Source organism: Garra rufa, chromosome 18 (assembly GCF_049309525.1).
Source record: "Garra rufa chromosome 18, GarRuf1.0, whole genome shotgun sequence".
NCBI classification, from domain to species: domain Eukaryota; kingdom Metazoa; phylum Chordata; class Actinopteri; order Cypriniformes; family Cyprinidae; genus Garra; species Garra rufa.
The window spans coordinates 19,078,951-19,090,349 of NC_133378.1; the positions used below are offsets into that span (position 1 = coordinate 19,078,951).

General features: G+C 35.2%; 1 protein-coding gene and 1 long non-coding RNA gene across 2 annotated transcripts; both read left to right on the forward strand.

Annotated features, from left to right (window-relative positions):
• The first annotated feature begins 3,244 nt into the window (after positions 1-3,244).
• Positions 3,245-7,445, forward strand: emp3b (epithelial membrane protein 3b (MAM blood group)). The gene is made up of 5 exons (XM_073823717.1): positions 3,245-3,383; positions 4,087-4,189; positions 4,307-4,409; positions 5,442-5,582; positions 5,719-7,445. The coding sequence occupies exons 2-5, from the start codon at positions 4,112-4,114 to the stop codon at positions 5,892-5,894; spliced, it is 498 nt and encodes a 165-aa protein (XP_073679818.1). The 5' UTR covers positions 3,245-3,383; positions 4,087-4,111; the 3' UTR covers positions 5,895-7,445.
• Positions 7,446-8,296: 851 nt separating this feature from the next.
• Positions 8,297-9,748, forward strand: LOC141290423 (uncharacterized). The gene is made up of 4 exons (XR_012340143.1): positions 8,297-8,654; positions 9,159-9,234; positions 9,336-9,369; positions 9,534-9,748. It is a non-coding gene; the product is annotated as an uncharacterized lncRNA (long non-coding RNA).
• Positions 9,749-11,399: the final 1,651 nt, after the last annotated feature.

An 11,399-nucleotide genomic window follows, 5' to 3' on the forward strand; every position in this document is an offset into this window, starting at 1 on the left:
AGCTGGTCAGCAGGCTGGTTTTAGAAGGGTTTTGACCACTTTTCCAGCTTGGCCAGGCTGGTCTTAGCTGGTCAGGCTCGGAAACCACCAACTAAAAGACCAGCTAAAACCAGCTACTTCCAGCCTAAACTGGCCAACCAACCAAGGCTGGTTTAAGCTGTTTATTTCAGCAGGGTTATAGGGTCTTTAATTGGAGTACATGAATGAATAAAACAGGATTTAAACAAATAATGATAAATACTGCTGAATTCAAATGCAACAAACTTAATTACATTTTTGTCACAGAGAAATGCATGCAGTAAAGCATTGATTTTTAGCTAGAATGCAGGAAATTTGTTGCTAATAAATTATGTAATAAAAAAACATTCATTAATAAAAATCATCACCCTCATGTCGTTCCAAAACTGTATGGCTTACTTTCTTCTGTGGAACACAAAAGATATTTTGTATAATGTAACCAAACATATTTGGTTACCCTTGATTTCTACTCTATAGACAAAAAGTACACAGAAGAAAAAAGTTCATAGGATTGAAATTATTGAAATTACATGATGTTGAGTAAATGATGACAATTTTTATTTTTGGGTAAACTGTCCCTTTAAGAACTTTATTATGTATAGTAAACACCTAATTTATATAAGACCCATATTTAATTCTTTAATCAGGCTCTTATTGAATTAACATTTTACTCCAATTAAAACGAATTACAACTAAAAATTAAAAGAAATTATTGGTTAGAATATTAGTAGTAAGACGGTGGTCACAAGAAAACATATGGTTTTTAAAATTAAATAGTAATTATAAACTATGAAATTTGCATGCAGTATCCAGTGTCGTGGCTGTTTTCAGCCAGCCCAGCAGAACTTACAGATCCTTTAATGTTCTCATATCACATGTATAACACAATTCTGTGTGTTATCTGAATGGATCAAGCAACTTACACTGTTTATCACTGTACATCGTGGCAGAAGCGCAGCGCGCGTTCATCAGCACTGTGCGGGTGATTGATCCCACCGCTTCACACTTTTCGGCTATTTGCGGTTTTGAATGCGCTATAATTTAAAATAGCGCCTAATATGGGGGAGGTCTCCCTCGCTTCGGTGATCGGCCCACTGGGAATGTTTAAAGTGTTGAATTAATGACGGTCAGTGAAATGAGGTTAAAAAAAAAAAAAAAAAAACGGACATTTTATGATATTTTACAAAATTCCCCCGGACATAATTTTATAGCCAAAAAGGAGGACATGTCCGGGTAAAAGAGGACGTATGGTCACCCTAGTCCACGTTGAAGACAAAGGTGGATATTATTTGGTCTCTTGGAAAGAGACTTATAATGGACTAAACCACATATTTATAAACATCATTTTTTATGGTTTTTAAACCCAATGCATGTACTATTTAACCACAAAATAAATAAAAAAATAAAAAAAGTACATTTTTACTTATACAACGACGACGTAAGAATAACAATTTGGGTTTTAACCATGGCACATTTAATATCAAATCACACAAACACCAATAACAAATACTGCTACTAATACTGATAATAAGAATAATAATAGTGTGACCTAATAGTTTTAACTCTGAAGCTCAGCTGTAAAAAAAAAAGTTGCTGCCTTAAATGTTAAGTCATTTCAACTTACATTACATTAAACTGGATTGAAAATATAATAATAAGCACAACTTAAAGGGATAGTTCACCCAAAAATGAAAATGTGATGTTTATTTGCTTACCACCAGGGTATCCAAGATGTAGGCGACTTAGTTTCCTCAGTAGAACACAAACGAAGAATAAAATAGAATAAAAAAATACTGTTCAGTGTTTCGCAAAAACCGATCCTTTCGTGTCTTAGGACATCAATGTATCGTCGAGCCGCAGGGTGTAATTTGGATTTGTCTGTGCAAGTTTACTTTTAAAGCTTTGGTGCCCATCCACTCCCATTATTTGGTTGGCAGACTGCACCGGTTTTAGTTAAAAAATCTTCGTTTGTGTTTTTCTGAGGAAACAAAGTCACCTACACCTTGGATGCCCTGGGGGTAAGCAAATAAACATCAAATTTTCATTTTTGGGTGAACTATCCCTTTAACTTATTTAAAACGTATTAAATGTTGTCTTTTTTAACGTACCTAACTTATTAGTTATATCATTTTTTACCATTAAATCAACGTTGTTGTTTTTTTTTTTACTTCAAATAATAATAACTATATACACTACCAGTTAAAAGTTTTTGGACAGTAGGTTTTTTAATATATTTTTTTAAAAAGTCTCTTTTGCTCACCAAGCCTGCATTTATTCGATCCAAAATAACAGAATGCAATATTGTAAAATATTTTTACTATTTAAAATAACTGTCTGTCTGAATTTTTTTTTTTAACATATAAGGTATTCCTTTGATCAAAAGCTTGAAGTCAGTATATTTATTTAGCAGAGACATTTATAATGTTACAAAAGATTTCTATTTCAGATAAATGCTGTTCTTCTGAACTTTATATTCATCAAAGAAACCTGAAAAAAATCTACTCAGCAGTTTTCAACATAATAATAATAATAAAAAATGTTTTTGAGCAACAAATCAGAATATTAGAATGATTTCTGAAGGACCGTGACTGGAGTAATGATGCTAAAAATTCTGAAATCACAGGAATAAATTACATTTTAAAATATATTCATATATAATAGTAAAACTATTTTAAAATTTGACTGCTTTCGTTCTGTATTATTATTTTACGTACTTATTTAAATACCTAATAAAAACATAGTTTTAATTCATGGTATCCAATACAACGGTAAGATTAATTTTTAAAGTTATGTAAAGACTATTGTAGTTAATGTATCTGTAGCGTTTGTAGAAATAATGCAGATATATAGATAACATAACATATAGAAATCATTTTTTTTCCCGGGTCCACCTACATTTACTGTACACAGCATGACAAATAAACATTGAGGTTCCTGTACTTTTCCCAATTTAGGTGGCTTTCCCTTCCCTGTTAAATGACCATAACTCCATCTCTTGGGCGATGATGAATGAAACCCACACACATATAATCAACATCATCAAAGGAGATTGAACTTTTGATAGAAGCCCATAGGAACCCAGCGCACACCCTCTGAGATGATAAACGGGCAGTAAGGAAAGAGAGACGTGTGCCCATGCTCATGCGTTTCCTGAACACACAAGGAGGATCTGATGGGACTGTGTGCAGGACAACAGCATTAACTCAGCGACAAGGAAATGGGCGTTTGCTGAAGTTGACCCCAAAAAGATCAGCCAATTTACTGTTGAGCCGAAAAGGGTGGAGAGTACCAGCAGACCAGAATAAACACGGGACGGTGCTTTAATACATAGTATATTTGCCTCTGCTGGATTTGGATCACATTTGGTGAGATTACCTTTTATTTTATTCTGCTTTTATTATTGTTTATGGTCTAATATTGTAAAATAAGCGTATAAAGATAAAACAAGAACCATAAAATACAACAACATAATAATTTAACACTGTGAACATGACATGATTTTAACAAAGGAATGAATTTGTGCTTGAACATCGTATTTTATCATTGTCAGAAGTGTAAAAAATCGTTTTAGAAATGTATTTGTTGCTATAAAAATCTCACGGGATAACAGAAGCCTGCTTATGGGAACATGACTTTTCCCAAGGCTTTTATTCTCTAGTTTTGCCCTGAGGAAAAACATGTGTCTCAAGACTTAGAAAAGTCTGAATGTGTGCCTTCATGTCTCAGCTCTGGACCTCAGCCATACTCATTTACTTCGTATTTTTGCTTCCTGCCCTTTTCCATCTTTAAGTTTAGGAAAAAGCAGATTTGTTAAACCTCTTTTGTTCACAAAAAACCCCAGGGCAATGGTACAATAATGCAGTTGTATTATAAACCCTCAAATGAACATCAAACAACTATTTTATTATTTATATAATAATAATAATAATATTAATAATAATAGTGTTTTATCAAATAATTGATAGTATTATAAATAAGATAAAAATAAGAATATATGTTAAGTGAAATGTTTACTAATAATTCTACACAAAATATATAAAAGTGAAATATGTGTCCAAAAATTTTCAGATGTTAACAGGTGCTGTTTTTCACCATGGCCACCCTTCTGGTGTTAGTCACACTGCTTCATCTCATCACACTGGCGGTTCTCTTTATCGCCACCATGGAGAAGGTCAGTATATGAGACCCTTAAACGCAGATGACCTACTAAAACTATCTGATAATTAATTCGAATAGTGTGCATATCCTTGAAATAATTACTGCATATTTGACCTTGTGTATGAATCAGTCCTGGTGGGTTTGGGATGGCACTGAACACTCAGACCTCTGGTACAACTGCCGATTTGACAACGAAACAGAGGCATGGTTCTGTGCATCATCAGAAGAGACAGGTAAAATAACATTTTAACACTTGAATTATTACGAAATATTGGAATTTACCGTAGCATACACTACCAGTCAAAAGTTTTTGAACAGTAAGATTTTTTTTATTTTTTAAAGAAGTATCTTCTGCCCACAAAGCCTACATTTATTTGATCCAGAGTACAGCATTTGAAATAACTGTTTTCTATTTGAATATATTTTCAAATGTAATTTATTCCTGTGATTTCAAAGCTGAATTGTTAGCATCATTACTCCAGTCTTCAGTGTCACATGATCCTGCAGAAATCATTCTAATATTCTGATTTGCTTTAAGAAATATTTGTTATTATTATGTTAAAAACAGCTGAGTAGAATTGTTTCAGGTTTGTTTGATAAATAGAAAGTTTGTCTGAAATAAATATCTTAATCATCACTTTTGATCAATTTTATCTAGATTATTTCATCTAAATAAAAATATTTCTTTGCAAAAACAAAACAAAAATGATACTGACTCCAAGCTTTTGAATACAGTCAACATTTGAAGTGGATCAAAACTTTTCATCAAAGTTGTCCTAAAACTAAAACAATACCCGTTCTTGTCTTGGGACAACTTTGATGATCATTTTTGATCTACTTCGAATGTTGACTACTGTTAGTGTATAATGTTACAAAGGCTTTTTATTTCACACTGATCAAATGCTGATCTTTGTATTCATTAAAGAATCCTGAAAGAAAGTACTAATAAATGTTTCTTAAACAGCAAATCAGCATATTAGAATGATTTCTGAAGGATCATGTGACACTGAAGACTGGAGTAATGACGCTGAAAATGTAGCTTTGATCACAGGAATAAATGACATTTTAAAATATATTCAAATAGAAAGCAGTTATTTTAAATAGTAAAACTATTTCACAATATTGCTGCTTTTGCTTTGGATCAAATAAATGCAGGTTTGGTGAACAGAAGAGAATTCTTTAAAAACATTAAAAATCGTAGTGTTCAAAAACTTTTGACTGATACTGTGTACATCACCACTGTCCTCTGTGTTGGCTTCCACCAGAGTGGCTTCAGGCTGTCCAGGTTCTGATGGTCCTGTCTGTGGTTTTCTCCGCCATTTCATTCCTGATATTCCTGGGCCAACTCTTCACTATGTCTAAAGGCGGGCTCTTTTACCTCACCGGTGTCTGCCAGGCCTTTGCCGGTAAGTGCTTCAACGCAATTTTCTCGACGACTAGTCGAAGTCATCGTCTTTAGCTCAAGCCAAAATACACAAACAATCATGTCAGTTGCTCTGAAGTCAAGGAAAAGTAACATTCTGAAACCTTCTGTCTTCTCAGGGCTCAACACCTTCACCGCCGTGCTCATTTACACTCTGCACAATAAAGAAATCCTTCAGGACTCGCGGGAGTTGAGCTCGGGACACTTCGGTTACTGCTTTTACTTGGCTTGGGTTTGTGTACCTTTGCTTCTGTGCAGCGGAGTCATGTACATCCATCTGCGCAAAAGGGAATAGAAACAAGTCTCCTAGAAAAAAAAAAAGACGAGCCATGCGAAGAATGTTTGCTGTTGACGTACTTCACTGATTGATTATATACTTTATGATAGCTTACGAGACATTTATTTTTTGCTTATTTAGACTGTATTTAGCCATATATAAATATACACAACTGAAATATGGTCACAACGCAGCCCGAGATCAGCACAGTTTAGTTAACTCTTAAAGGGCAACCACGACTAATCTATCTGATTAGCTGAAGTATACCTAATTTAATAATAAAAGGGGCCATGTAACTTAATCTTGTTTCATACTGAAAGGGATACTTGTAAACATTTTAGTGGTATCCATATGCTAAAATTTTAAAGGGTTAGTTCAGCCAAAAAGGAAAATCCTCTCATTAATTACTCACCCTCTTGTCGTTCCAAATCCAAGACCTTCATTCATCTTTGGAACACATTTAGCTACGAAAATAACTTTTGTGCACAAAGAAAACCAAAAAATGACTTGAAAGTGAGTTGGTTTCTATGGCAATGCTGTTGTGTTGTCTCAAAACTAGAGGTTCCTATACTAGCAGTATATTGTATTTCCATGATGTTATCGTTTACACGGTCGTCGAGGACGTGGGCAGCCATGTCATCGTTTTCAAAAGTCTCCGTTTTGGTCTGTTTACATTAAAACGCAACCAATGAGTTTTCAAACTAAAACTGGGTCTGTAGCGTATTCGAAAAGTCTGTTTTTGATGTTCCAAAACGGAGTAAAGGACAGGCGTAACCATAGCAAAAGTTATGCGTTTTAAAACGAAAACGCACTAGTGTAAACAGAGCCTAAAACTGATTTTCAGGAATACGATTTGAATAAGATTCCAAACCACATATGAATGTAGTAGCTCGAAATGGATTTGCACATATCGGATTTCATGTAGTTTGTTGCCATTTAGACTGTCTAAATATGATTGGATTTCAATTTAATTTGGGTTGACAGTCTAAATTAGGCTTTAGGCCTTGTTTACACTAGTGCATTTTCATTCAAAAAGCTGATTTAAAATGAAAATGATCCTCGCCTACACTGGCATTTCCACTGCGTTTCAGAAATGATCTCCATGCACACTACACAACCGAAAACACATGTCACATGAGCATTCATAATGAGCATAATGAAGAGCGAATGTGGGCAGTCCAAGCGGCAACTCTTTCTTGAAACCAACACGGAAGTGACTTAAAACTACAATTAATTGCCTGGGCACAGGAGAGCTTCAAAAGAGAGTCTGTCCCATAGACCCCAATATGTTCCATAGAACTTCACAGCAGAAATAAATATGTTTACAGCCTGGTACAAAAAGTGGTTTTGATATAGCTAATTTTGCCTTTCATGACAACTCTGAGGAGGTGAATTTTTTTTAGAACTAATTTGTTTAAATGAGCCTTAAAGGCTCAATATGTAAGTTTTCGCCGCTAGAGGGCGCATATTCAAAACAAACAAATACGTTTGATGGCTGTGATTGAGTGAGGAATCATTGGAGTTGTTGTCTTCATCCTCACAATGCAATTCGACCGAACTCGGGCAGAAATCACGTCTATGGATGAGCTAATGTATTAAAGACTTATTAAGGTCACTGTGGTTTGAAGCAGGCTGGGGCTGAAAGTCATGAAAGTGAAACGAGAACGCTGGAGCGATTGCTAATGAAGGACGAATGCTACACATGGCTTGAAAGCAGCGGAGCTTTTATTATGCCAGAGTCGACCGCTTCCGCTTCTTCCAGTCATGCGTATGTGGAAAAAAGCATCACTGTTTTATCATTGTAGATACATTTGAGTGTGTTGAAAGTTTTGATATAATGCTACTCTGTGCATTCGTCACCTGTCTAATAAAATGCATAACATATTAAAGTGTCTTTGGGGTTTCCACGTTTTCTACAAAATAAAACCGGAAAATCGAGGGACGTCATTAGCAGGCGACGCAGTGACACGGTCCATTACACTAGAAAAAAAAAAGCTTATTTCTCCGGATTTAACCATTCTTTGAAACATTTGGGATAATGTAAGTACACAAGTCAGCAACATATATAACACTTGTATTATAAGACTTATTTTGAGTATTATAAGAAATGAGTTCCCAGCTAGTTTAGCATTTGCACATGTACTGCGTGGTATTACTGCTCCTGCTTCGGCCTTATTACAGCAGCATACTTCCTTGACTATTACGCTGAAATGGGAGTGTAGTTCCTAATCTTATCAGCCTAGAAAATTGAAGCTTTGCATTTCCGCCGGTCTTCGTCACCACTGTCAAAGTAGGGGGCGTGGTTTCAGCAACAAGCTCCACCCACACCCACACCTCTTTGCCCATTTTTTATTATCCAGATGTGACACACGTTGGCTGCGTTCGAAACCGCATACTTCCATACTATATAGTAGGCAAAAAGCAGTAGGCGAGCAAAAAAGTATGTTTGAATGTTCAGTATTCATAAAAGAGTAGGCGAGAATTAGTAGGCGAGTGCACTAATTCTCGCGAGATTCGGACGAACGTATACTTAAAGTGCGTTCGAATATGCCTACTTACCTACTATATAGTAGGGAAAATGAGGACGTGAAGAAAGAAGTACGTTCGAAACCTCAGTATTCATAAAAGAGTAGGCGAGAAATCCCCGGATGTCCTACTGCTTCAGCCCAGATTCTGAAGTGTTCATCTGATGCACACTTTTCAATCCCAGGAGGCCACAGGAGGCCAAAACGTCATCATCGAACGTGATTGGGAACCGCAACGAGAGTGTTTACAAATGTGAGTATTACAAACCAAAACACTGTTCTCTGCCTGAAAATCGTATTTTTTGAGCTACTGTATCGTAAACTGCTGATTTGCATAAGGTGTCAATACGTGTAACGTTAAAGTATATTTGTGATTTCGCTGTAAAACACGTTTTATTACGTATAGCGACCATAGACATCTTAAAGATGATTACTAAATGTTTAACAACTGACAGGAACATGTTCTGAAAGAATTAAATGACAACACCAAACAGACATCTAAACGAGTGATGGACGTTGTGTGAGTTTATGTAGAATTCTCTGTTGTCAATACTGCTTTAGATTAATGTAATGTAAATAAACATATAGTTAGTAAACAAGTAAACATGAGTTATCTATTTCAGTTGTCTAATAGTACTGTTGATAAATTCAGGAGCATTTGTATTGGATAAAAAGCCAATGAACACAACAGCTACCTCATAAATGTAGTATTGAGCACACGAATCAGAGGGAGCTGAATCTTGTGTGGATGTTACAGGGACAGATGAGACAAGTATGCTTGTCTGGTGAAGAGTGATTGATGAAGCAGTGCTGCCATCAAAGGCTTTGAGCAAGTACACTACAGACATCTATTTAAACCTTAAGTGCAGTTTATTAATAATAAAAAAAACTTTAAGCACTTTTCTGATTCTAGATTTCTGTGCCTTTGTTGCAGATATTTTGTGGTGGAGCAGGACCTGAAAGGAAAGGTGACAGCAGCATTTGTGGGGAAAAAAGTAAAATCTGTAACTTAATATAAATTTAGGTAATTTTGTTACTTCTAATACAGAGATCTAATGAAATTGTGCTGTTAAAATGACAACTTTTGTATTGTATTTGTGCATCTTTGTATGATCTGAAATGTCTGCGGCAGACTGGTGTGTGCAGTGAGAAAAGAGAAATCCACAGCAGCATCCTGGAAATGGTCAAGTGCCATCGATGAGACCCTCCATCACTCCACCTGCTCTTTGTCTCATCTGGACCAGATGTTGCTGTGGCCTCTTCATTCTCAGAGACCAAAGAGCCAGCGAGAGCATCTAGAGAAAGACTAAAATACCAATATGTCTGAATAAAGCTTTGTTCCATGTGTCTTTATTTATGTTCAAGGTTACTTTATTATTTTACTCATATATCCATGTTGTTATCAGTAAATAAAATATAAGTTTCATTAACATATGCATTAATTAATTACTTGATTTAAAAAAAAACATGTTTCTTTTACTAAAAAATATAATTAATTATAGGTCAGCATTTATCATTATTATTGATCAGTGCATTCCTAGGTAATCTTAATTTCTAAGTAGTAATACTTAAATTTTTTGAGTGTAAAATCCTCAAAAAACACCTCCAAACACAAGATCTTCAAGCAGCTGATCCACGTCTCCTTTGTGCAGATATTGCAAACATGGAGGAAGATGTACTAGGTAGGGTTGTTGTGTTACTGATGCTATGAGGTGTTTGAGCACCTGTTGTGCTTATTTTCATTTTATTACTAATACTACCTAACTTACAATTACAGGCTCAGGGTAAGATGGTATTTATCTTTAACAATGAACAATCATAATGAGAAAAACTAAAAACATAACTATTAGTATGCAATTATATACACGGGGAAATATGATTAAATATCTCTGAATAATCAAAATATTCACATCATCGTTTATCAAAAATTGGATTTGTTTTTGTTATTGATAAGCCTCAGGGATGAAAAGAGAAATTTAACAAGAATTTAAGCTAGCTTTGCGTGTGGATAAACAATTTTGAATACAAAACAAAAGAAATAACTTATTCAAAAAAAAAAGAATTTGGGTTTTCCTGACAAAAATTATTTCTTTAAGAATTAAAAAATACAAAAACCTCTGTTAAAAATCTGTTATACTACAATCACAATAAAAGAACAGCTGTTTCTTCAACATGACCACAAAATGAACAAATTTCATCAATATCAAAATATTTATAGAAAGATGAATTAAACCTGTTGCTATATGTTAAGTTGTTGCACTTGTTATAACGTCGTTGGTCACATGATAACGTCAACATGGCGGAAGACGTGCAGATCACATCCATACTCAACGAGATTTGGCTGTAGAGTACGTACTCTTTTAGCGCTCGTTAAGTACGTACTTATTGAAATTAAGTACCTACTCATTGAGTATGCGGTTTCGAACGCAGCCGGTGACTCGCTGCCAAAATGGCGATGGCTGGCTCCGCCCACTTTGGGCTTCAAAAATGATCTTCAGAAACTGACGGGTAAAGTCACGGACACTACGTCCAAGCTTTTTGAAAGTCTCAGTTTTGGTCTGGAGTCCGCAACCCCGGAGTTTTTAAACTAAAACTGGGTCTGCTGTGTTTTTACGAGGGTCGAAAACGCCGGCTCCTGCATCAGCCACACGTTTTGTGATACTTTCGAGACTGACTAAAGAGAAAAAAAGTTGAATGAAGTTATTTTGTTTTCTTTGTGCTTTATAAAATTAGAGTTAAACCACTGATGTCACATGGACTATTTTAACAATGTCCTTACTACCTTTCTGGGTCTTGAACGTGGTAGTTGCGTTGCTGTCCATGCAGGGTCAGAACACTCTCAGATTTAATCAAAAATATCTTAATTTGTGTTCAGTTTTACAGGTTTGCAACGACATGAGGGTGAGTAGTTAATGACAGAATTCTCATTTTTGGCTGAACTCTCCTTCTAGGATGTATTTTTTTTTACAAATAAACTCAATTTAATCATTAATGTCTG